Below are 26,683 nucleotides of genomic sequence, written 5' to 3'. Positions count from 1 at the left end.
AGGTTAGCCTCCCAGCTCACCTGCTTCTTGGCTCTGAGTTTGAGCAAGTGACCTCTCCCTCCTCTGGCCCTCAGTCTTTCCCTCTCTAACGTGCAAAGCTTGGATGAGGTGACATCGAGTCCCTCCATGAAAAGGCACAGCCTCGTCCCCTGACGAAGGCAGGTACCGCGAAGCAAGCCACGGACACGAAGACCGCTAGAACCACGGGGCCGCGGACACGGGCCTGTCCTCTCCTGCACCTCACCACCAGGCTCCTGGCCAGTCTGCAGCCGTTCCAGAACATTCTCCCGGTTCCCCGTGAACTGTCAGACTTCGCGGATTTGTACCCGGTGTCCTGGTGTTCTCTGGTCTGGGTGCCCTCCATCCGTTCACTCACAAACATTGTCAAGTGTCTGCTCTGCGCTAGCGCCAGGCTGCTGGGCCCTTCTGTAGCTCTGGAACTCCTGCTTGTCCACAAAGACCCCACCCAAATGTGCCCTCCTCCAGGGAGCCCTCCCACTCACACACCCTCACATTCCCATCCAGAGTAGTTTTCAGCTTGGGGACCCCGGGGCTTGCCTGCCTGTCAAGCTGCTGGGCTCCTGCGACAACCGTTAGTCTGTCGGCGTCCTCTGGGCAAGGGCGTCAGTGTGCATGGGGGACACCAGTGCCACTCTCTAGGGTGCAATGTGTACCCCACCTTGCCCTTCAGAAAAACGGTTCTGGCAGGCCACTGGCACACCGCAAGCCCAGCCCACCTGGGTGTGGGGCCTCGGAAATCAGAAGCTCGGGATTCAGTGGGATGGCTACAGAGCCCCTGGAGCGAGGACAGCTGGGACTCAGCATTTAACGTGGCCAATAAAAAGTCTCCAAAGGTTGGGAGAAAGCAAACTAGGCTGTAAAAACCCAACTTCCTGTGTGTCTCTGATTTCTCTCGTTACCTAACAGCTCTGGGCACAGAGAAGTTCATGTTCTGCCCTTGCAAATCTCACCTTGACATCAACCGGAGGAAGCTTCCTCACCCTTCCTGTATCTTCTCCCCCCGCCCCCCCCCCCCCCCCCCCGCACCGGCCTGCAGCCCAGCCAAGAAGGCATCAGAAACACCTGCTCTGCGCTACCAGGGTGTCTGCTCATCACCCACCTTCGCTTTTCGGTTCCCCACAGCATAATATTGAACGTATCTGCTTGGTGTCTGTTGCCCCGTGAGATTGAGGAGGGCTCGTTGAGGATGCAAAGTTAAGGCTCCGTTAGTCCACAGCAGCCCTCAGACTGGTCCCCATCCCTCCTCCGCACAGAGCCAGAATGATCTCCTCCAGTTGTCAATCATATCAATCATCCCTCCTCCTGTGGATGGGAGGGGTCTGTGATACTTTGAGGGCAGGGGATTGGGGGTAGGGAGAGGGAGACTGGGGTCCAATCTGGCCCAGGATCTGATGGAAGACTTGGGGTGGAGGGATTATTTCAGGCCTGAACCCCAAGAGGCAACAGAACTTAAGCAACCAGTTGTGTCAGTCCTGTTGTCACTTTGGCCATGGGCATGTCAAAATCCATGACACGGGCTTTCTAAAGTGTAAGTTTTCAGCAACTGCTGGGAGGCAGGGCAGGACACTGAGGTTGCTTTCTGGAGTTTGTTTCAGAGTCAGGATTGTGTAAGATTGCCTCAGCGGGCTGGTGAAAGCTGAGGCAAGGTCTTGGGAAACAGCACGAAATGATCTTCTTTATCCTCCAGGGGTTGTGGGGCATGGACCCCTAGTTGGGATGGGGCCTGGGGTATTGGAGGTCCCCGCTGAATCCATCTTCTCTGAGAAGTGCCCCCTGGATGATGGTGCAGCCCCCTCCTGTGCTTTCTGCTGTTGGTCTCATTCCCACCCCAAATCCACACCCCACAGGGAGACTCTTCTAAACGCTAATGATCATATCATTCCCTCCCTAAACCCCCCACTGCTCCTGCCCTCCTTCTCTCTTTTTTTTTTTTAAATATATTTTATTGATTTTTTACAGAGAGGAAGGGAGAGGGATAGAGAGTTAGAAACATCGATGAGAGAGAAACATCGATCAGCTGCCTCCTGCACACCTCCCACTGGGGATGTGCCCGCAACCAAGGTACATGCCCTTGACCAGAATCGAACCCAGGACCCTTGAGTCCGCAGGCCGACGCTCTATCCACTGAGCCAAACCGGTTTCAGCCTGCCCTCCTTCTCTTGCTGTGGCCTAGCATCTGCCCACTTTCCTCTTCCTCTTCCTCTCGAACCTGAGGCTCCTCATTCCTGCCCAGACCCCACCTCTGCCCACTTTCAGGCCCGTGCACACATGTTCTCCTCTGTCTCAAGCACCTGCATGGTTTTGGGGGGACACCTGCTGCCCCCATGCTTGAAGCTACTCTAATCGTTGCCTTTTACCTCTCTAGCCCAGATGAAGGACAGCCTTCCCACCTCAAAGTCTCAGGGAACTTCTCACCTCTCTGGTCTTTCCTCTTCTGTGTCAGACTTATTTGAGGAGCTGTCCTGCAGGCCTGGGAGTCCCCTATCGACAGGACGAAGCCTTATTCACCTTGGGGCCCCTCTGACCATTATAGCACCTGACATACAGTGAGCCCACGATTAGCGCCTGTTGAGTGAGTGAATGAGTGGACCAACCAGTGAGTGATGTGCTCAGTCATCTGTCCCCTAGTTCCGGGAGCATCGCCCAGGCCCCGGAGTGTCTGGGCAGAGTCCGGCAGCTTAGGCCTCCACTGTTGCTTCCTCATCCCTCCCAAAAGCCATCCAGAAGTTCAGGTTCCACAGCGAAGGGAAGCAAGGTCCTCTGATGACAGGTTCTCTGTTCCTCAGAAATGGTGATGCCAGGGAGACCCCAAAGTTCTTATTTCCCAAAGGATGCATTCTCAAAACCCCAGGGGTAGCCACCCATTCTCACCTAGGGCGGAACCTTAACCTTGACCCTGACACTCTTGCTCCCTATCTCAGGGAAGAGGCCAGCTCTCCTCTACTCCACAGAACCAGTTTTCTTGGAATGGGAGGGGCTCATGGGATGGAAGGGGCTAACTCACCGTGACCAGCTCTCTTAAACATGCTTAAGGAAAACCCCACGGGGCTGTGTAAAGTGGCTTGCTGCCAGGCCTTCCCCTGGGTCTAGAACAATCTCCTACTCTCAGAATGAGCTAGCAGAGAAACGAGGCAAAGGGAGAACTTGGCTTCTAGAACTCTGTCCCCTGTCATCCAGCCTTTAGGTCCCACGTGGGCATGCCCCTAATGCCCAAAGCTGTCCCTACCTCACCCTCCAGCTCCATCAGGCCTCGGACCACCCACCTTCACTCAGTAAGGCTCACTGGCAGCTTGCTCCCTGCTGGCCCCTGGGATATGCTGCCAATGAGCCATAGTCCTTGCCTTCAGGGCTCGTCAGACTTGCTGATAAGGGGCTCCAATTCCATATTGGAAGTGCAGGGGTAGAAGGCTCTATATGCTCAAGGAAGGGGGCTGGTCAGGGAAGTCGTCATGGAGATAGTGACGCAGAGACCCCAGGGTGGGGAGGGCAGTCCTGGTGCAAAGGAGCGGAGGCCAGAGAAAGGCTGGGTGCCAGGAAGGGAAGTGTTTTGAAGACGTGGACCGTGGACGGGCGGCTACGTGGATGAAAGGGTGAGGGCTTTTCTGTGCCCCCGTGGGTGGGGAGGGAAGCGGCGTTCATGCCCAGCAGGCACGGGGAAACAGGTTCGGACTCAGTGCAAGGACAGACTTTCTAAGTGGCAGTGCCAAAAGGGAACTCCCTTCCCTGGAGCGATGTGGGCAGGGCCCCGCCAACCACTTGGCAGGGATGTTGTGGAGAATCACTCCAGCATGGGGTGGGGCAGGCTGGCTTACATCAGCAATTTGCCAACTTCTTCTCCAGACAAATCCCTTTCTTCAAACAGAACTTCTAGTGTGAAGCAGATGAGGGCTGGTGTGACGGAACACAGCTGGGAGGGGGCTTCAAGCCCCCCCACCTGCTGCCCCTACCTGCCGGTTTGAATCCTCGAGGACACCCAGAAATCTTCCATCTGTGAATTCAATACAACCCTCCATTCTCCACACCCTTCCCGGAGAAGAGAACATGGAACATTCCAGAAATCTGAGAACATCTGTACCAGTGGTTCTCAACCTTTCTAATGCCATGACCCTTTAATACAGTTCCTCATGTTGTGGTGACCCCCAACCATAAAATTATTTTCGTTGCTACTTCACAACTGTAATTTTGCTACTGTTATGAATCGTAATATAAATATCTGTGTTTTCTGATGGTCTTAGGCGACCCTGCTAGCAATTCTCAACCTGTGGGTTGTGACAGGTTGTAGAGGTCTTAGGCTGTAGAGCCACCATCGGAAAACACAGATATTTACATTACGATTCATAACAGTAGCAAAATTACAGTTGTGAAGTAGCAACGAAAATAATTTTATAGTTGGGGGTCACCACAACATGAGGAACTGTATTAAAGGGTCGCGGCATTAGAAAGGTTGAGAACCACTGAATTCTGTACAGTCAATATTTGTTGAGAAGCTGCTATGTACCAGCCATCACTCCCTCCAGGTGCTGATGATGAAACAGAGAATAAGCCAGATGGCACCAACTTGGAGTTCACAGTCTAGTGGGAGGCAGTCACATGTTTATGGGGCATTCCCCTCCCCTCCCAGCCCCTGCCCCTGCCCCTTTCCCTCCCCTCTTCTCCCCCTCTCTTGCTCCCTACCCTACCCTACTCTACCCTACCCTATCCTCCCCTTCCCTACCTTAACCTACCCTCACCAGCCCTCCCCTTCCTCTTCTCCCCTACCATACTCTCCCGTACTTTACCCTAACCCAGTGGTCGGCAAACTGCGGCTCGCAAGCCACATGCGGCTCACGAGCTGCAGTTTGCCGCTCTGTTGACTAATGAGTTCGCCGACCATTGCCCTAACCCTGACCCTACTCTACCCTACCTTTTCCTCTTCTCCTTCCCTCCCCTACCCTATCCTACCCTACTCTACCCGAAGCATGGCGTCCTGGCAAAGCCACTGATGGAAGCCAGGCCTCTAGCTCCCAGGCGGTTCTCTTCCTCCTACCAAGCTGCAGGCCGAGGGGTGACCCCTGTGCGGGCAGGAGAGTGGCTGAGTAGCCCCCTCAGAAGCTGAGTGTCTCCGGTTGTCAGGTCTCCAAGTCAGGCAGGGAAGGAACGGGGGGCTTCTAAACGGTTCCCCCAGCTCACAGCCTGGAGCAGTGCTGGAAACACCCTCTGCCCCGCAGCAGGAGCCTCTGTACCCCACGGCAGAGGCCCCTGGGCCCTAGAGCAGGGTGGGCCTGGCCCGCTGCAGCCCGGCCGAGTGGAGAGCTGCCATCTGCCATCCGACCCCAGCTCCTTTCTTCACGCTCAGTGCCCGGGACGAGCTGGGAGATGAGCCTGGGGAGAAGATGGTTGCAGGCCCTTCCTCTCTGCACTGTCTCGGCCAGCTCCACCACTGTAGGACTTTGGACGGGTCCCTCCCCACTCCGCACCTCGCTTTCTTCATGGTAACACGGGGGATGGATGCCTGTCGATCTTTCTCCCCAACCCCAATGCTGTCCGTCTTTTCTCTGTGGAAGGTCGGGGCAGGCAGACACCTTGGTCTGGGCTGTGGTCTTTGGAAGGCGCCCCCAGCCTGGAGATGAACTGGGAAGGGACTCAGGCTGGCTCTCAGGCCACAGGGCAGGGAGGGTGGCAGAGGAGTCTCTGAAGTGAGCGGGTGGGTCTGGAGGCTGCGGAGGGCAGACGCGGGGAGCCAGGCTCCACTACGGGTTTTGCAGAGAAGTGCCCTGCTGACCTGGGGCTGCAGGAACCTGGCCACCTCGGGGCGGAGGGGGGGGGGGGTTAGTTTGCTCTCGGGCTTGGAACCAGAATCTTCAGGCCCGACAGGCTCGCTGGACCCAGTGTCCAACCTCCTCACGGGACTCCTGGGCATGGGCTGGGCTCCCCGACTTTCACCCACGTGCACACCTGCCCCAGTGTCCACGGGGAAGAGGAGAGACCCCTCATTCAAGAGACACCAACTGCTCCCGCGGACTCAGACCTTCATTTGTGGACAGACACCCCCAACCTGGCCCTGTCTCCAATGCCCAAACTCCAGGGCTCTCCTCAGACTCAGCCTGTCCAGGGCCTGTCTGAAGCTCCCGGAGGCACCAGGCCCCAGCAGAAGAGAGACGGCAGTGTGGGCACCTTGGTGAAGGGGCTGTGGCTGGGTGGGTGGTGTGGTGGCGGCTGGCATGTCGAGGGGATGGGGTGCCCCCTTTTCGCTTTCTGTGGTGGCCAGGGCCAATTTGACAGTTTGCACAGGGAAGTCCTGAGCTGGGCTGGGGTCACTAGGCCCTGACAGCAGGGCCCGAGGTCAGAGGCGAGAAAATGGTCAGGGAGGCGAGCGCCAGGGACTCAGAACAGGACCGCGTTCTTGAGGCTTCTTCTCTCGTTACTGCGAACGAAGGGGCTGAATGAAGGGGCTCCGCCCCGGGAAGGGGCATGGAGTGTGACCCAGAGCCCCGGGAAGGACAGGTGCTGAGGGGTGGAAGGAGCACACGGAGCACGGGCTTGGAGGAACTCTTTATTCATCTAACCCCCGGCCTTGAAGCTCAGGCCCCGCCTCAGCTGTGCGCACAGCCTGGGGCCCCGGTTGGGAGGGACAGGGTGGTCTGCCTCCTGGTTAGTGGCTGTGGCCGTGGCCGTCATGGCTGTGGCCGTGGCCGTCATGGCTGTGGCCGTGGCCGTGGCCGCCACTCTGGTTGCCACCCTGGGTTTTGCAGGGGTTGCGGCCAGCCGCCCCGAAGCCCGGCCCGTGGGTGTGGCCGTGCCCTTTGGGGGTGTCCTTGTGCATCTGCTCATGGGACGCCTCCGTCAGCCTGCCCACCAGGGTGATGAACTCCTCGAAGCTCAGGTCCTTGTCTCCGCTTGTGTCCAGGTCCTCCATGATGTCCTTGATGGCTGCTTCGTCCTTCCTCTCCTTCTGCAGGTTGGGAGACAGGGTGGTCAGGGCTGGGGGTGGCCAGGGCCAGAGGCAGGCAGCACTGGGAAACCTGGCTTCTGGGCCTCAACCCCCAATTAAAAATGACCGTTGACGGGGCGCCGTTTACTTTCCAGTTATCCCGCACACCGCCCAGGGCTGACTCAGAGCCCGTCTCGTCCCCTCCCTGCACTCCTGTCCACTCGCCCGGCCACTCCCTGCCTTGCCTCTCCCTTCCCTCTCATGGTTACAAATTAGCGACACTCATTTCACCCTGTGTAGCAGGAAGCACCTGAGGAAAACAAGATGATTGGGCCCTTGTGGAGGGACAGGGAGCAGTGTGGGTGCTCCATTGACCCAAGGTGAGGTAACATGTGCACAGAGGAGGGCAAGGGGAGGGGAGGATCCCAGGCAGAGCGAGCTCCGGCGAGTCCCAGCTATGCCACTCGCTGGCTGGGGCATGGCAGCTAAGTCCCCTCCGGAACCTGGGGGTGCCCAGCTCATCTCGCAGGCCCTTCCCTCCTGCTATGCCTCTGCACGGTCTATTCTTTCTGCACGTTTGCCATCGCCCTGGGGAAGACCAGTTCCTCCTATGCAGCCCATTAGCAAGGTCCCAGCTGCCCCTCCTGGCCCGTCACTGCCCCGGCACAGGGGGTGGGGATGGGGCAGGCACAGGCCTCACTCAGAGGAAGCCTCGCCAGCACTACCTTCTGCGGTCTAACCTGACCCAGCGTCCTGCTTGCTGAGGTGCCCCCTATGGGGAGCTGTCAGCATCCCTAACATCTCCTACTGTGGCAACCCTTCACCCCACCAGGTGGGGCCGGCTCCAGGGCGGGCTGGTCACCTGCCCCAGGACATCGCTCCAGGAGTGGACCTGAGACTGGTACCCAGGTGCACCACCCTTCCTACGCCAGGCCTGTGTTCCCCAAAAGTGTAAAGAAACAGAACAGGTCTGCTGGAACAAAGCCTCCTTTTCCCTAGGACTGCCTAATCAGCAAGTACATCACACGCCCGGAGTGCTGTGTACAGGCTGTGCTGGGCGGGGCTTTGCACACGCCCTGGGTTTGTTTCCTACGGGAGATCCGGATCCGAAGAGCGCCCTCGGGCCTCCACCTGGAGCTCAGGCTCCTGGCTTCTGCCAAGGCTCCTCCTCTCACACATTCAGGTCTCAGCTCAAATGTCTCCTTCTTGTCCACCTAACAAGTCGCCTTTCCCCCGCCCAGCCCAACTCTCCCCAGCTTCTCTCTTACTTTCTCTCGGCACATAGTGGCCAGGAGTCCAGCCCTACCTTGAGGAAATTAGGCAGCTCCTTCTGCACCATCTGCTTGAATTCTCTCTGGTTCAGTCGGTCCGGGTGCCCCAGGCGCGTGGAGTACTGGTGGAAAATGTTGATGATGGTCTCGATGCTGCATTCCATCTGCGACTGCGACATTTTGTCCTTGTCTTCCTGTACTCTGAGCTGAGGAGAAGCAAGGGGTCGGGTGCTTAGAAGAAAAAGGCTTCCTAGACACCTCCTCCTGGCTGCTTGCAGAAATGAAGGGAGGGGCGGAGGAGGGAAGGAGACACAGAAGAAAAAGAAAGGGGCATTGAACTGGGAAAGGACCTTGACCCAGACATGGGAGAAATAACTTTTAGAATATCTGGAGATTGTAAAAAGCAGAGCATTTGAGAGCAGGAGGCTCCAACAAAATGGGAAGGAAGCTTTAAATTGAGCAGGTTAATCAAGGAGGGCTTCCCGGAGGAGGGCTGAAAAGGCAGATTGGTAGCAGGCGTAAAGAAAGACTCGGCAGGCAGGCTGCTGCTCACGGAGGTTGGCAGCTCACTTACCTAAGCTGAGGAGTCACACAGAAGGGTTTGACAGCATCTTGTGGGCCCAGCATTTATAGGCCTCCCCTGGCCAGGACACTCAGCCCTCTAGTGGGAAGATTGCTTCACAGGTGAGCAGTGTGGTAACCCAGAGCTGGGCTGCCAGGAAGGGGGACTAGGGTGGAACAGGAAATGTTCACACAGATCCTTCTGTATTTTTGTGAATTTCCCTGGGCTTGGAGCTGGTTGGGGAGGAAGTTGCTTGGTTAGTTCACTTCCCCTTCACCCCACCCCTGCCCTCCCTGAGCAAGCTGCCTGTCCTCTTGCACCCCTCCTTCCCTCTGACCCCAACCCCCTCTTGTTGAGGGAGCACCTTCCCACCTGATAGCCAGGGGCTGGTGGTGGGCTGAGGACCCCTGGGTGGGGGCGGACCCACTCTGCCTCCCCAAAGTGGGCAACCCAACAAGGATGGCTGAGCCTTCCCCTTCTTGGGTCTGGGATTGGTGCTCTTCCCCAGGGTGAGGGGCTGGAGTGGAGGTCTTAGATTCACGGGGGCGGGGGGGGGGGGGGTACGGGGTCAACCTCCTGATATTGCAAATGAAGAAACTGACACCCAGAGAGGTGTCAGAGCAAGGCCACATAGCTGGTTGGTGACAGCAGGAATTGGGCTCAGACATCCAGGTTCAGGGCTATGGGTAATTGGATTACACCTCCCTCTTGTAGTCTCAGTGACAGCTCCTGGGGCTTAGGCTGTCAGCATTATTCTAAATCTTGCTCCCATTGTGAGAGCCACACCCTCAAGTGTTTTGATGTAGCCTCTTGGGCAAGCCTATCCCTCCAGTTGCAAAGCTGCAGACCTCCCGTAGCTCCCATCTCCCAGGGAGGAATGGTCCTGCCTGGCCTGGTCAGCCCCTGCTCCTGCCCCCTCCCTGGGGCCCATAGAGTCCATGAGCACCCCCAGGCCCTTGTCTTTGGTGCTCTCACCCCAGGTGTGCCCTTCCCCCATGCTGGGGTGCAGTCCTGATAGGGGTACAAGGATAATTAAACATGATTGTTATTTTTTCCTCCTCTTCTCTTCCTCTCTCTTTCCCACGCTTTTACTAACAGACCGTGTAATTGATTCATCAACTGTCTATGCTTAACCTTATGTTCTGGTGAAGATTTTGTTACAATTGTCAGTTGACCAGACAAAAACAGACTTTTAACCCAGCCCTGAATTTACACACCTGGCCACCAGGAATGTGGAGGCTGATCAATTAGGTCTCAGAAACACCTGGGTAGCCCGGCCAGCGTGGTCCAGTGGTTGAGTGTTGACCTATGAACCAGGAGGTCACCAGTGCGATTCCAGTCAAGGGCACATGCCTGGGTTGTGGGCTCGATCCCCAGTAGGGGCCGTGCAGGAGACAGTTGATCAATGATTCTCTCTCATCATTGATGTTTCTATCTCTCTCTCCCTCTCCCTTCCTCTCTGAAATCAATAAAATTATATTTTAAAACACAAAAAAGAAACACAGGGTGACTCACACCGGATCACCACTTGCCTGTTTCAGAATGCTGACAATCCTGATCTGGGACCATAATGAAGACATTCATCAAGACCCAAGACCCCGCAGGGACTCAAATTCCAAGATTGCAAATCACCAGAACCCCCTGTACTCCCTCCCATCCACGTTCCCTTCCCCCCATTCCCCTATATAAGCTTTCTCCTAACAAGCTTACAAGGAAGGTGGATGTTAGGGTTTTTACCAGTCACCTTCCTTGATATCTGGCACCTGATATTAAATGTGCACCTGTACTCCAATCCCTGTCTCTGCTCTTTGGCTGGGTGGTGACAGGTAGCTCGGACACTGGACTCGGACACTGACGTCCGGTTTCAGTCCTGCCCACCCTGCAGGGCTCAGTTCAATGCTACCTGGTCCAGGAAGCAGCTCTGTTCCTCCCAATGGGAAACAGTCTCTTTGCTGGGTCAATCACTCCCACCCCACTCCTGGCTCTCAGCACTTCCTTTCCTGGAGTGAAGGTATTTGCAAATCCTGCCCCTGTCTGATCACTGCCTGTAGATCCTCAGGCGAATTCGCATTCATGTTCATGTCCTCCAGGGCTTGGCACAGGGAGACTTCACATTTGCTGAAGGGTCATGTCCTCACTGGCACCCCTACCCCTCGACCCAAGAAGTGTGTCTGGAGAACCCACTGTAAGGACCTTCCAGCCTCTCCCCTTTCATCGGGGAAGGTAGGCTCCCCTCGTCCACCTCCAGGAGTCGTTTTGTCGGATTCTCTTGAAGCCTGCTCTCACCGCCAGGCCCCTCCTGGCCACACTGCCCTCTGAAAGCCGGAGGCCGCCCATGTGCTGCCCCCCTTGGCCCTGAGCATGTTCTGTCTTGCACTGCTGACATGGCACATGGAATAGTTGTTTAGAGCTCAGACCGGCTGTGTGACGTAAGGCAATTTACTTAGCCGCTCTGTGCTTCATTTTCTTATCAGTAAAGAAAAGATAATTACAGGACCTATCTTGAGAATTGAAACAGTACATGTAAAGCTGGGAGAACTCAGTCCTTAGAGGTGTTATTATTAGTTATCTCATTCATTCATACAAGCATCTGTTGAGCACCAGATACTAATGCCAGATGCTGGGGGACTTGGTAAGTGAGTCACAATACCTGGGGGAGGCATAATCTTACACCCGAATTCCTAATCACATTTAAACTCCCAAGAGCTAAGGTTGGGGCATGGCACTGTGCTTGTATTTAATCAATGTTTGCTGAATGCATGCTTGAATGAATGTGTTAATCATCGGTGAATGAGTGAACAGTGCAAGTCTGGCCCAGGAGTACGTCTATGGAAATTTCAGGGGATTTCTCTAATGGGGCTGGCCCTCTATCGTTTGAGCTGATGGAGGAAGCGCACACTGCAGCGAGGAACCTTCTCTCCTCAGGCTGTCAGGAAATCTTGTTTCTGGCAATCCCAGCAGGTACCTGGGCGCCTCTCCTCTGTGCGCCCACAGCGCCCTCTGCTGTCTCTATTGAAGTAAGTTTCCCTCTTGACCAAGGCTCTCGGACAGCTTGCAGGGACAAGGTACCCAGAGGAAGCTGGTGAGGCTGGCTGGGCCTGAGAACATCAACAGCACCACCTGTAGGGCGGCTGTGGCAACTGACACTAGGGCGGGGTGGAGACTGTGGTGAGTGGGAGCCTTCGGAATGAAGGACAGCTGGTCCACAGCCTCAGGCCACGGTGGCCACCTGGGAAATGGGAACAGGTGTTGCTGGACCTACCGAAGGTCCAGGAAATGGGAATTTTATGTGACAACTCCTGCTTATAAAATTTGTCAACCGGTTTTAAAGGAAAATAGGACATTGACAAGGAAGCATGGTGTATGGTGGACAGAGCGTGATGCAGGCGGGCGGTGTGTAACCTCCGCTCAGCCTGGGAGGCCTTGTCATCCCCGCTCTGTGGCCTGACTCACCACTGTGGTCCCAGGGCAGGGCCCGGCGGGGTGGGTACTGGATGAACGTTTGCTGAGTGAATACATGCAGGAGCACACGGCCACAGGAAGAAAGGAGGGAGCATGAAAGAACAGTGCTCTGTTGCCCTGTGACTCTGCAGTGTCGTGGGCTGTAACCGTACAGTGTTGATCCAGGATGAAAGGAAAGTGAGGGTGGGCGGGGAGAACAGGAGCAGCAGCTGGTGGCAGGGAGCAGTTGGGCAGGGCTTTCAAATAGACGGGATCTCCTGTGGGCAGTGGGTTCCCTCATCTGAAGGCCACAGCAGGCTCCAGGGTTCCAGGCTAGCCCAGGCTCAGGGGAGGCCAGGGCTGAGCCGTGGAGGTCCTGATCAGGCAGGCTGCTGTTGGCTCCATCAGTAAGTGCCCCAGCCCACCCCCACCTGGCCTTCTCGCTGCAGTCCCAGGCCAGAGGTTGGAATTAGGGGTGGTAAAAAGAGGGGAAACACGGCACCTCCTGCTAGGGCATAAATTGGGGCAATATTCCTGGTTCTGGACAGTGACTCTTGAGGCTACCACTGGGAGGAAAGGCATGGCTGCCTTGGCTGTGTTAAGAACAAATCAGTGTACAAATGAGCAGACAAAGCTGCTGTAACCCCACACCAACCATTGCACCCCTTCCCCTCCCACATTGCTTTCCCTCCCCACACCCCTTCTCCCTCCCCACACTCCTTCTCCCTCTCACACCCCTTCTCCCTCCCCGCGCCCCTTCCCCCACTTGTGCCCCTTCTCCCTCCCCGAGTCCCTTCTCCTCTCACACCCCTTTCCCTCCCCACACCCCTTCTCCCTCCCCGAGTCCCTTCCCCTCTCACACCCCTTTCCCTCCCCACACTCCTTTTCCCTCCCCACACCCCTTTCCTTCCCCACATCCCTTCTCCCTTCCCGTCCCCCTTCCCCTCCCTACACCCCTTCTCCCTCCCCACGCCCCTTCCCCCACCTTGCCCCTTCTCCCTCCCTGAGCCCCTGCTGTTGTCCTTCAGGAAGTTTTGCCCCTTCTGAGTTGTCCATCTTATAGCAGATGTTACAAGGGGGTGTAATGCCGGGCACCCCATGGGCCTTCCCCGGGCTCTGCCTCTAGGCTATGGGAGGGACGCTGGCTGAAAGCTCAGCGTGGACTGAGGGGCTGGGAGCTGGGTGCCAGTCCTAACTCTGCCTGACTTGCTGGGTGGGCTCTGGAAGCTATTTCCATGTCGGGGCCTGTTTTCTTACCCACTCAGGGTGGAGGTGGGTTGGCTGGCCTTTGGGTACTGTCTAGCGCTGACGGCAGGTTCCCATGGGACCTTGGTGGGCCCCATGAATGCTGCAGGCCTGGGGGCTCACCTGCTGCTCCCCAGCTGGTGAAGGCAGGCCCCCCTCCCCACAGGGCAGTGGAGCCTGGGGCCCTTCCAGCTGTACTCAACCTGCTGACTCTTCCTGTAGCCCCTGCCTTCCTCCTTGCTGCCCTATATCTCTCGGAACCTAGTCTTTGTCCTCATGATGTCCCTGAGGTTCCAGGTCCTTCTGTTGTGGAGTGTGCGCGAGTGAATGACCACTGGAGTCCAGACCAAATTAAAATTTAGGGAGCCTTTATTAGCTGGCCGGCCACTGCTCTGCCTTTCTCCACGCAGGGAGTCCAGAGAGCAGCCCCTACCCTTTGTGTGGGACCACTTTTATGCACATTAACCACATCCTGTTTTTGCAGAGCAAGTAACCCAAGACAAAACAGTTTTTCCTAAGCAACGTCAGGATCATGCCATTGACGACCATGTTATTCACAGGGTCATCCTGTTCTTCAGAAAGCTGACAGTGTTCTATGAAAGAAGGCCTATGTGCTGGGAAGGGGCTATGAGACGGTATCTCAAGGCCTGGCCTGGTGTCAGCACTGACAACTCTATCTGGGGCATAGTCCACGGCCTCTCTGGAATGGTAGTAGTAAGCATGCTCAAATATTCCCACTCTCCAACACTTCCAGAAGTTTCTGGCGAGTATCTCAGTGTCTGCTGTTGGCTCCCTCTGCCTCTTGGGAATCCCTTTGAAGTATACAGCCCTGTAGAGACAACGAAGGGCTCTCCCACACTTTACCATGTTGGCGTTTCAATTGCCGGCCTTTGGAGGAGGAGGAGGAAGAGGAGGAGGAGGAGGAGGAGGAGGAGGAGGAGGAGGAGGAGGAGGAGGAGGAAGAGGAAGAGGAAGGAAGTGGGAGGTGTGATGGAGACAGGGAGATGGAGGAGATTCCTACGCTATTCCCAGAGTGCGTGCTGCCCCCTTGTGGCCTTCCTGCATCACGACAGCTTGTGCCAATTTTTGGCCTGGGTTCTCAATCTTTGTTCTCAAGACTTTTTTGCACTTGTGTATCTCAGAAAGCTTTTGTCTCTGTAGGTTACGTTTATTAATATTTATAAATTTATCATTTTAAAATACTTATTAATTCACCTAAAATAGTATTAGTAAACCCAATTTATAGTAACACATTTTTAATTTTTTAAATACAAAATAATTATATTTTTTCAAAAAAAGCCAGTGAGGGACATAAATAAAAATTTTTTTGCACACCTCTTCAATATATGGCTTAAAATAAGATCGTTGGATTCTCATATCCATTTCTGCATTCAATGTGTTGTATATTTGTTTAGATTGGAAATAGAAAGAAAATCCAGCCTCACACAGATAAGTAGTTGGAGAATGGAGAAATATATTAATAATCTTTAAATATCATCATGGGTATTATTTTTTTAATAATTCACCCAAACTCAACAAGCGGAGGTTTCTTAAACGTTAGCTGCAATGTGGCATTTGAAACCATATCAATGAACTCTTTGTACTCTGTCAGATTAGAATCCTTTGGTTTATCATGAAATGTGAACAGGTCCTTTATCCAAGCATGGCTTTGTAACTTCAAGGATGGTCACTTGGGAAGTAATGATTCACTGAGTTATTCTCATTTCCAAATGCTGACCCATTTCATGATCCACACACAGGGCAGGAAGTTCCCAGATGTGGGACAGGACTCCCAGGGCCATGGGCATCCCCAGGTGGCCGGCTTCCTGAGGGCTGGGGTGAGGAAGGAGCGCAGGGAGCTTGGGCAATCTTGCTCTTTCCCAGGGAGGAGGCACCTGGCTTATTCACAGGGCGGGTCCCTTCTCTCAGCCCGAGTCTGGCTTCTCCAGTCCTTCTCAGTGCTGTGGAGGGAGCAGGCTTGGAGCCTCAGAACTCTGCCCTTCTCTCCACCTTTTATAGCGACCCAGCTTTCCTCCTCTCTGGGAGGCCAGAGCCCCAGGCTCCCTTCCCAGAAGGAGAGCCCACTAGTGAAGGGAGAGTGAAGGGCAGAGGAGGCAGCTGCTGAAGGAGGGCAGGGCAGAGGCCAAGCCTGAAAGAGAAGAGCTGCCAGCCAATGAGGGGTGAGCTGCCTGCACCCTGACCTGCATGGGACCCCAGGTATTTCTGTGTGGGTGTGAGTATTTTCTCTTGGAAGGGCCTGGACTCTATCAGGTTAAAATGTTAACAGATTGAAGAGAGTTGCCTTGATCTCCCTCCCCTCTTGAATTCTTTCTCCTAAAAAAAAAATTTCTCTATTGGCTGTGGGTCCTGGGCTTACCACTACCCAATTTCTTCTCTTTCTCTCTAGCCCTGAATCTTTATGCATTATGTCTCACTTGCCTCCTTTTCTGAGGCCCAGTTTCCTGTTGGTAAGAGTGGGTATTGTAGGGCACTCTGAGGAAATTTAATGGAATGTCTGTGGAGTCTTTACAAAATACCTGGGACATAGGATATGATCAGTAAGTGGTAATTGTTACTGTCATTAGCATCTGTCCGAATTTTTTTGGGTGAAGTACCCCATACCTATGACTCTTAAATAGAGCTAGAGATGAAGCCAGTCCTACCCCTACTTATAGCTTACTGCTTCTGAGCCTCATTGTGTTCACTTATAAAAGTGGGGTTAATAAGATTTTATAGGAACTTTTATGTAAAAGCCTAAGCGACCGAACAACCAAATGATCGGTTGCTATGACATGCACTGACCACCAGGGGGTAGACACTCAATGCAGGAGCTGCCCCCTGGTGGTCAGTGCACTCCCACAGCGGAAGCGCTGCTCAGCTGACCAACCAGCGCCAGACGCTGGGCTTACAGCTGGCAAGTGCAGCTGTGGCAGCATGAGCCTCTCCCACCTCCCCAGCCGTGCTACCGAGCCGTGGCAGGCGCAGTGGGGCCAGAATGAGCAGGAGCGGCGTGGAGCCCAGCCCAGGCTTGGGCTCCTCCCAGGCCACCTGCCACTTGGTGCACTACTACACCCCTTGAAGGGTCCCAGATTGAGAGAGGGCGCAGGCCAGGCTGAGGGACCCACTGGTACACGAATCCATGCACCGGGCCTCTAGTTAAATATAAAATCACAGAACTAGATGTTAAAACATCTACACAGCCACTAACGAGTTTTAGAAGCTGTTATTGTCTATACTGGAAGGCCTAAGATGAGGCACTGTGCTCCCCTGGGGCATCAGAAGCTCCCAGGGTCTAAGGTGGTGGGTGAGGGTGGTGGCTAGACAGAGGTATTGGTGCCCTCACCTTTCCTGAGCTCCAGTTGAAGGTCAGGCACTGTGTTGGGACCATGAAAAGCCTGGCCAGGTGCTGGCCTGGGAGGCAGACAGGGCACCATGCAATGGTGTACGCCAGTGGTCGGCAAACTACAGCGCGCGAGCCACATGTGGCTCTCGAGCCGCGGTTTGCCGCTCTGTTGACTAATTAGTTTGCCGACCACTGGTGTACCCCATTTGAAGAGTGAGCACGTTGGATTAATTGTCAATGTCTCTCCCAGGGCCGTGGTCCACAATCTTCTCATTGGTGTTCCGGGACCACGTGGGGATGCTGCTGTGGCTGCTTGTCTTCTCAGCTCTGAGTCTCCAGGCCTGGGGTAAGTTTCTTCATTGGGTCAGAAGTGCTTTTGGCATAAGCCCCAGCTGGTTTCACTTGCAAATTGTCCTCTCCAGGCTTATCACTCTTGCCCACCAGTCCTATGTTCCCCTTTCGAGCTCAGCGCTGGTCCCTCCTCCCTGCTGAGATGGGCTCTAGTTCTCAGTCTCCCCAGCCTGCCCAGCACACCTCATCTTCAGTGTCATGGTCATGGGTGTGACTTTATAAAAGAGCAGGATCTCAGCCTTGAAGGAGACCCTTACTGACCTTGTCTTATAGACAGAGAAAAGGCCACACTGTGGCAGTGACAAGGGCATCTGTCCATGGTCGTCTGACAACTTTGGGGAGGCTGCAGAGTGTCGTGGTTATGAACATGGCTATGGAGCCAGACAGCTTGGGTCAGAATCCAAGTCCATGGCTTAAAACCTGTATCATCTTAGACAAGTAATTTAATTTCTCCGAGCTTTAGTTGCTCATCTGTGTAGAAGGAGTAATTTGCTTTGCTTATCTTATAAAGTTGTTTCAAGCCACAAATCTGATAGTGCCCTTGAAAATGCTTTGTAACCTTCAGAGCTGGCCTGTGGGAGGTGATGTTGGTGACATTGCTGGTTCTAGTGGTTATTGTTCCTATGATCTCAGATGCTGGCCAGGCAGAGGGGGATGAGGCATGTTTTTAATGACTAACCCTCAATTAATCCTATCTAAAACATCTAGTTTGTGAGGGAAGTCACAGCGGTTGGAAATTTTCTGTATTTCAAGAACCTTGCCTGGACCAATAGGTTGTGTGTGAATGTGTGTGTGTTCGCTCAAAATGATGATGACTATTTTGGTGTGTGAGATTCTGATGTATTAATAGGTAAGCAGGTGAATGGGCAAAGGCTGAGCCGCTCAGATAAGGAGATACAGAGGCTGCAGAGCCCCTGGAATAGGGGAGGGTTAGGGAGGGTGAGAACCTGAAGGCCTCACTGGGGCAGATGTGAGAGGCTGAGGCAGGGTGAGGCCTGAAGCATTTCTGCCTTGTTTCCTGGAGGAAGTCAGGGGACTTGGGGAGACTGAGAGGCTGTGGAAGGTTGAGGGGGGAAGAGGGTGCTGGGTAGGGGGCAGAGCCCATGCCTCTGGGGTGGTCCAGGTGTTCTCTGAGGACCAGCACCAAGCACAATGTTCCTTTGTAGGGTATTCCCCTCAGTTCTCCTGGAATGAAACCCAAGCCAGAGAAGTGTCAGAGCGGCTTGTGGACCTGTTTGTGGGTATCTCACAGCTCATTCGCAAGGGTCGCAATGGTGAGCTGATTTGGGGTTGACTGGGGCTTCTTCGGGGAATGTTTCTCAGGACTTCACTGCCGCTGGTGAGTGGGTGGGGTGGAGTCCCAAGAGAGGCATTTGCCAAGGAGTACCATGGATGGACTTGAGCCCTCAGGCAAAGGGGAGGTCCGGGCAGGAGAGAAGACCTGGGGAAGAGACAAGGCCCTGTCCCCAGTTCTCAGCAGTAGGGTGGAGACCCCCTGCCCCTCAGAGAGCTCCTGGAGTCCCCAAGATGGACACAGACATGGAGCCTCAGGGGACCTGGGGGTCCAGTGGGCCTCTCACAGCCCTGCCCACAGTGACTTTTCATTTGAAAGAGAGAAAGCTACATACCTGACGCTCATGGGGCTTCCTAGCGCTCTGGACCCGGGGTTCCCCAGTTTGAGGACAGTGGTGGACTTTTCTGAGAGTCACCTTGTGGGGGAGGGACAGACCGAAGTCACAATCAGAGACACGGGCAGTGCCAGTGAGGACAGCACACCCTAGGCATCCACGTGAGGTCTTTAAGAGAAGGCAGCTCAGGACCGGGTTGGGTGCGAGTGGTGCTGGGGCTGCTTTCTGCAGGCGGAGGGTGAAGCCAGCCAGAGAGGAGTTAAGGGTGGATAACCTCTAGGGAAGCACAAGAAGCCAGTGTTGGGAGAACAAGGCAACCTGACTTCCAGCTGAATACAGAGTCCGATGGGGAATTTTTTTAGCCTAAACAGACTATGGAGATGCGAAGGGGAGGCTGTGGGTGGTGAAGGCCTACCCCATGGCCTGTCCCACCATCATAGGGCAGGAGAGGCCCTGAGTTGGGAGGATGAGGGTGGCGTGGGCAGCGGGCCAGGGGAACTGGGTAGGAGCTGCAGCATGCCATCCTTTCGTTCCCTCTGCAGATGTCCCCACCATTGTTTCCCGCAAGGAATGGGGAGCGAGATCTCTGACTTGCTGGGCCCAGCTGACCCCACCTGTGGCCTATGTCATCACACAGCAGCTCACGGGCATGGAGTGCCAGGAGCAGAACGTTTGCAGCGAGAAGCTACGGGGCCTTCAGTCCCATTCTGTCTACACCAAAGGCTGGTGCGACATGGCCTACAAGTAAGAGCCACACTCAGGTTACCCTAGTAAAAGAGACTCTGACCAACTCTTCTTTCTTCTCCCATCTTCCCTTTATTGTTGCTTTAAATAAAATAAGTACAAGATGTTAAAACACAGCTGCCCCTCCTTCTGAGGATGGGTGAGAGGGTTCCGGTTACCGGTATTTGCCATTCAATCCACGTGTCCTTGCCTGGCAGCTTCCTGATTGGGGACGACGGCAGGGTGTATGAAGGTGTCGGCTGGAATATCCAAGGCCTGCACACCCAGGGCTACAACAACGTCTCCCTGGGCCTCGCCTTCTTTGGCGCCAAGGAAGGTAACGGTCTTGGACCCTCTGCTGGAGAGTTCTCTATACTCTCTTCCTTTGCTCCATTGTCTCCACTCCTTTCTTTTCTTTCTCTTTTTTAAAAAATATTTATAGAATTTATTTGAGCCAAACTGACCACCTCTGCTGGGGAGCAAGATCTCAAACATTCCCCACACGCCTGTCTTTTCAACCTCCATCACCCTCTCTTGAAGTCCTTTCCTCGCTGGGACTCTATGGCATGGCGTGCTTTGTGTCCTCATCCTCTTCTCTGTGAGGTTGCTGTCGCCACTGGTGAGCTCACAATGTTGCCAACAACTCGGTGTCTGAGGTTGTGTGACACTGAGCCTGCACAGAGGCAGGAAAGCAAGGCTTCTCTCTTCCTCCAGTGGCTCCCTTTGGGAGGACCCACCCAGAAGCAGGCAGGCAAGGAAGTCTGAGAAATGTGTTTTGTAGGTGTTTAGCCCCCTGCAAACCAGAGGGGAGCACAGGGCTGGGTGGAGTGAAGAGCCAGTAGGTAAATAACGGGCACCGGCTGGGATGCTCCTCTGCGCACTGGGGCTAATCACAGCATGGACCGCAGAGGTGTTTCTGTGAGAGTTATATGAGTGAACGGGTGAAAAGAGCAGGTGCCACAATGCATGATTGTGGGAGCTGCTAAGTAAGGGCTGTCACACTTTCCTCCATGCTAGGTGTGCCTGACTTGGTCAGGTGGGCCTCTCTTTGCATGTAGATTTTGTTGCCTCCCAACTCTTCCACCTAGAGATGGAGTGGATAAAAGTCTTAGTTTGGCCCTTGAAAGAGGTCTCAAACTTGGCCTCCAACAGCTGTGCAAGTAGTTCTTTGCCTCTTAGTACCGCTGTCCTAGCTCCTGGACCAGTTTCCTCTCTTCCCATCCATCTTATCCAGGCTCAGGTGGTAACCTCACCCTCCCTCCAGACCTAGACCAGATTGGAGTTTCTTGCTGACAGTTCGGTGATCCATGACATCCTCTTTCAGGCAACAGTCCCAGCCCAGCTGCCTTATCGGCCGCAGAGGACCTGATCTTCTATGCCATCCAGAAGGGACACCTGTCACCCTGGTATATTCAGCCACTTCTCTTAAAAGAAGAGATGTGCCTGGCCTATCAGCAGCCAGCAATGACCAGGAAAGGTGAGGTCCTCCATCCCACCTCCTCCCCCTCCCAGTGACACCCAGACACGAAGGAAGGTTTTTTTCCTGTTGGTGTTCATTGATTTCTTGGGACCCAGAACACCTCATGCCAAGACCCAGAAAGTTCTGAGAGGGTACCTTCCTGACGACCTCCTCTCCTTCCCACTGGAATGATATGGCCATGGAGCCATTCTTGACACAAGTATGTGTACACACATTTTCACACCATCAACAGGTACTAGTATTTCCTGAATACCAGATACTCTTCTAGGTACGGAGGATACAACCATGAACAAAACAGACAACTTCACATTTCAGTGAAGAAAGACCCAAAATGAAGAAACTGACAAGCAAAATGCATATGATGTCAGGTGGTAGGAAGGCTATGGAGAAAAACAAAGCATGGTCATGGGGCAATAAACATCTACACTAATAGAAGAGAAACATGCAAATTGACCATCAGTCTGCTACACTCACCAGCCAATCAGAGCAAGTATGCAAATTAACCCAACAAAGATGGCGGTTAATTTGCATACGCAGATGCAAAGTGAAGACTGAAGATAGCATAGAAGGAAGAAGGGGGGAAAGCGGAAAGCGGGCCGGTGGTGGCAGCGGGAGGGAAAGCACGGGGCAGCAGCAGTGGCAGCAGCGGCTGCAGGAGGGAAAGTGTGGGGGTGGGGGGTGACAGTAGCAGGAGGGAAAGTGTGGGGTCGGGGGCAGCGGCAGGAGGGAAGGGAAAGCACAGGGTGGCAGCAGCGGGAGGGAAGCCTGCCTGGGAGGGCTTTGCTCAGGCCGCAGGAAGCCCTGTTCTTTCAGGAATCTTCCTGCAACGGGCCTCTAGTGTATATATATATTTGTGTATACTACGTGAGTACACACACACACACACACACACACACACACACACACACACCTTTCTAAATGCAAAACTCAGCCAACCTGCAACATGACCACAGGGTTGGAAAAAACCTGACTTCACAGATTATGCTGACATCAGAGTGAATATTTCAAGAAACTGGGTAATTAAAAATCACAACCTATTTTGGAATGAGCAAGCAGCAGCCTGAAACCAGTACAATTAATAAGCGCTTTCAATAGCTTAGCACACTCTCTGCTAGAGTGGATCTTTCCTTGGACTCAAATATATATATATATATCTCTGAGGGACCCCACCAGTGCATGATTGGGGCCGGAGAGTGATGGGGGAAGCTGGCCAGCTGGGGAGGGACTGCATGAGGGCTCCAGGGAGTGTCCGGCCTGTCTCACTCAGTCCCGATCGGCCAGACCCCAGCAGCAAACTAACCTACCGGTCGGAGCATCTGCCCCTTGGTGGTCAGTGCATGTCATAGCAAGTGGTTGAGTGGCCTTAGCATATCATTAGCATATTGTGCTTTGATTGGTTGAATGGCCGGCTGGATGACTGGACACTTAGCATATTAGGCTTTTATTATATAGGACATTACTCTTCACTCAAGGATATGTTTGTATTGATTGATTTATTGATTGATTGAGAGAGCAAAACATCGATTGGTTGCCTCCCATATGCGTCCTGACCTGGGATCAAACCCACAACCTAGGTGTGTGTCCTGATTGGGAATCAAACCCCCAACCTTTCCACATTTGGGCCGACACTCTAACCAACGGAGCCACCCAGCCAGGACAAGGATATGTTTATTATTTTTTTAATTGTACATCTCTAAATAAAGTTTATCTTGCTTGCAGACAAATGCTATCTTCAGTAATGATAATCTTTTCACATTTGTAGTTCTTTATAGATTTCAAAATACTTTCATATACATGTGATCAGTTCAGAGACACTGATTTCTGCATATTGGTCCTGTTACATAAAAAGCACAAACACCTGCATATATTTGCAGTGCATATTCAAGCAGGGAGGTACACTTTGTCTTTTAAATGAAATGGCCATGACTCTACGATCAACATTTCTTCCCCTTCTGCTCACACACCAATTTCCATAGTTGTAATCAGAACCTGTAGATTTTTGCCTCTGTCCATTGGCTGTAGCCCCTTGACCCAGACAATCCCTTGTGTGGCCTTTCCCAGAGCCCCCTCCCCCCCCACACACACACACACCCCGCTGCTGAATGCATGTTAAGATATTCCCATGGTCCCAGAGGGTGGGGAGACCGGGGAGCCACCCAGCCTGCAGTGGTGTGATTGTCCACGTGTGGGCACAGGAGCATTCCCATGGCCTTGGTTGTTGTTGTTTTTGTTGTTGTTGTTTCAAATTTAATTTAAATTGCTTTTTTCCATCACCTTTTATCCCTTCTGTGCCCTCTACCACCTCCACCCATCCATGGTCTTGGTTTTTCATCTCACCACAGCTTGCCCCAGCATCATCCCACGGTCAGCTTGGGAAGCCAGAGAGACATATTGCCCTCAAATGAGCCTCCCAGCCAAATATGTCATCATCATCCACACGGCTGGGACAACCTGCAACACATCCATGGACTGTCAGACTCGCGTCCGCGACATACAGTCCTACCATATGGACAGACTGAACTTCTGTGACATTGGATATCAGTAAGTGGGATCCGTGGCAATGTGAACCCTCCTCCTCAAGGCTACAGGAAGGAAGGCTGGGGGAGGAACCGGCATTACTGAGCCCTTCCTTTGTACCAGGTGCTTTACATAAGGCAGCGTCTTTTATTTGTGCAAGACTCTGGACTATCATTCAGACATAGCTATGGGTTAGCTCTCTCTCCTGGGAATAGTCTCCTCTAGGGAAGATTGAAAAGAAGACATTAGGAGCAATAGTGATAAAGCAAAACTGTGAGACCCTCAGGGAAGACCACTGAAGGGTGGTGCCTTTTTTATGTAACCCCTTCCAACACTGAGGGACACAGGCCCTGCTCAGCCTCTTCCTCCATCTGGCCCAACCCCAACACGCTCCCTCTGATGTGAGAACCCTGCCATGCCTCTGGTACTGTTACTCCATTTTACACACATGGGAGCTTTTAACCTCTCTGGGCCTCTTTAGCCTCATCTCTACAACTGGGAAAGCAATCTCTATATATAAAAGCCAAGCAACCGGAATGACCGGAACAACTGGTCACTATGATGTGCACTGCAGCCAGCCAACCTCCTGTGGCCCCTCCCCCCAGCCTGCCCGGCCCCCAATTGCCCCCCCACTTGGGGGCAGGGGCGGCTGGCCAACCTCCCGCAGCCCCTCCCCCTGGCCAGGCCAGCCCCCAATTGGCCCCCTCCCACCCCAATCAGGGCAGGCTGGCCAGACCCCACCTGTGCACACATTCGTGCACTGGGCCTCTAGTACCATATCTACTTGAAGAGAGAAAGCGAAATCAGAATGTTCTCTTTTGGTTCCTTTAATGCCTGGTCTATCATGAAAAACACATTGAGCTAATGGAATAGCAGAAACTAAATAGAAGATGCCTTGGAATTTCATAGAAGGGATGTAAGGTGAGAAGATGACAAATTGCAATCATTCATCTATGACTTAATCACAACAGCTTTTGCAAAGTTTCAAGGAAGAGAACATGTCAAGAAGAGAGTCAGTGTAACCTGGAACAAAAACATGTTCCCATTGTACTAGTGTCGAGGCGGTCACTGGTCACCTTGGGGAGGTCAGATTCCATGGCATTGTGGGGCGAAAGGCCATATCACAGTGGGGGACTGAAGTGGCTGTTATTATTGCTTGTCACGGTTTGACCTCCCTTCTCCAGTTCAGAGATTGTGATTGTCTTTTTGTTTTTGTTTCTCTGTTTTTTCTTTGTGCACATTGGCACATAAGAAATGTTCAGTCAACATGTGATAAATGAATGGGAGAATGAATGAATGATTCAAGGAGTATATGAAGCCAATTCTTCTTCCCAGAGTGACTTTCTCCGTTTTTCTTTGCCCACTCCTAGCTTCCTGGTGGGCCAGGATGGCGGTGTGTATGAAGGCGTTGGCTGGAATATCCAAGGCTCTCACACCTATGGATACAACGATATTGCCCTAGGAATTGCCTTCATAGGCAACTTTGTAGGTAAGGCGTGAGCATGGGGCGGAGGGGTTCGGGCGAGGAAGCCTCCTGTGGAATGTCTGGGGAGCATGCGGGAAAAGGCAACCTTGTGGTGCCTGACAATGTGGGGTACATTTTAGCTTTCAGGGACTCAATCAATACAGGATGCAGGTCACCCAGGAGTCCCTCCCAGGCAGAAAGCTTCCCCCAAATCCACCCATCCCCATTCCCAGTTCCATCTGTCTTTATAACCATGCCTAAGAACATAATCTTTTGCAAACTTTGGTACTTACATGGCTCAGTCAGCAAATGCATCCTCTTCCTTGATAACCATGGCAACAATGTTGAGGAGCATCACTGCCTGCTATGGCAGAGTGTGGACAGTCAGGGGTGCCCTGTCTGCCTCGCGGAGCCTGTGGAGAGGTGGTGTGCTGTGCTGCGGTTCTCACCCAGCGCAGTTCGGAACCTTCCAGAAGAAGCTCTGCAAAGAGGAATCCGGGAACACAGTGACCCTGTTTTCTCTCTGGGCCTGGCTGCCACAGATGATGTGCATTTGTTGGCTATGGTGTGTGTGTGGTGGTGGAGGTGCGGGGGGACAGGGAGGCTGGAATGCAGATGCTTGCCCCTGTCCTAAGCAAGTAACCTTGAGGCTCTGATGATTGGTGGGGTATGTGCTTTGCAGAAAAGCCACCCAATGCCGCAGCGCTGGAGGCGGCCCAGAGCCTGATCCAGTGTGCGGTGGACCAGGGGCACTTGGCTCCCAACTACCTGCTAGTGGGCCACAGTGATGTGAGCCAGATCCTGTCTCCTGGGAAGGCTTTGTACAACATCATCAGCAGCTGGCCTCACTTCAAACAGTGAGGGCCCGACAGGCTTTGGACAAGGAAACCGTGAACGCTCCACCTCCATCAGCACTCAGCAAGGCCTCCTCAAACCAACAACACTGCATGGTCTGCAATACTGTCCCCTCAAAGTTATGTACTTTTTATTGGTCTTAAAGACACAGTCAAAGTAAACTCAGCACATAGCCTTGCTGTTGCCTCTTCTGCCTCATTCGTGTAAAGAGACCCTGCCCAGGTCCCCTTAGTCATTTAAAGTGTGTTCACACTAACACCTGCCCGCCCACCCACCCCGCCCCAGAGGGTTGTTATGAGGATGAAGTGAATTAAATGTGTTAGGGTCTTAGAATTTTCAGTTGGCCTGTAATAGTGGTTTCATTAAAGTCAGCGGAGGTATTGTTACCCTTGTTACTCTTGTTGCTACAACTCTCCTGTGGATGGAAGGATTTGCCTTCCTGGGCACCAGTCTCAGCTGCCCTGGGGGAGTTTGGCGCAGGCTGGTGAGAGCAGGCTGAACGCTAACCTTGATATGAGCAGGGGGGAGCCTGCGGGGCCACAGGTTCGGCAGGTGTCAGGGCACCCCTGCCAGGGTGTGTGCGCCTGTGTGCGCCTGTGTGTGTGTGTGTGTGTGTGTGTGTGTGTGTGTGTGTCTAGAGCTCATCTTGTCAGTTGTGTTTCACAATCGCAAGCTTGAAAAACCAAATGATGCCAAATGAACTTTTCTTTGGTTCCAGAATAGAACACTAACCTGGATAAACCCGCCCCCCCATTTTACAGAAAAACCAACCCAAAGGACACAGATGACCTGCTCAAGTCCCCCCAGTGAGTTAAGGAAAGGGAGGAACACTCAGATTCTGGGCAGGCACACTTCCTAGCACCCCGCTGGT

At 53.5% G+C, this 26,683-nt stretch overlaps 2 protein-coding genes across 2 annotated transcripts; one reads left to right on the top strand and one right to left on the bottom strand.

The window, feature by feature from the left end:
* Positions 1-6,540: 6,540 nt before the first annotated feature.
* On the bottom strand, positions 6,541-8,870 carry S100A9 (S100 calcium binding protein A9). Its single transcript, XM_080648431.1, has 3 exons — positions 8,777-8,870; positions 8,238-8,408; positions 6,541-6,952 (listed from the first exon to the last, which is right to left on the bottom strand). The coding sequence occupies exons 2-3, from the start codon at positions 8,379-8,381 to the stop codon at positions 6,653-6,655; spliced, it is 444 nt and encodes a 147-aa protein (XP_080504557.1). The 5' UTR covers positions 8,382-8,408; positions 8,777-8,870; the 3' UTR covers positions 6,541-6,652.
* Positions 8,871-17,090: 8,220 nt separating this feature from the next.
* Positions 17,091-25,818, top strand: LOC308237002 (peptidoglycan recognition protein 3-like; the record flags this gene model as incomplete). The annotated part of the gene is made up of 8 exons (XM_080647323.1): positions 17,091-17,139; positions 18,311-18,418; positions 19,315-19,516; positions 19,714-19,832; positions 20,820-20,972; positions 23,318-23,516; positions 24,863-24,981; positions 25,640-25,818. The coding sequence occupies 8 exons, from the start codon at positions 17,091-17,093 to the stop codon at positions 25,816-25,818; spliced, it is 1,128 nt and encodes a 375-aa protein (XP_080503449.1).
* Positions 25,819-26,683: the final 865 nt, after the last annotated feature.

The sequence above is a fragment of the Plecotus auritus genome (genome assembly GCF_963455305.1).
Source record: "Plecotus auritus genome assembly, chromosome: 12".
NCBI lineage: Eukaryota > Metazoa > Chordata > Mammalia > Chiroptera > Vespertilionidae > Plecotus > Plecotus auritus.
Note: the sequence above shows the minus strand (reverse complement) of the source record. Positions and strands in the feature narration are given on the sequence as shown.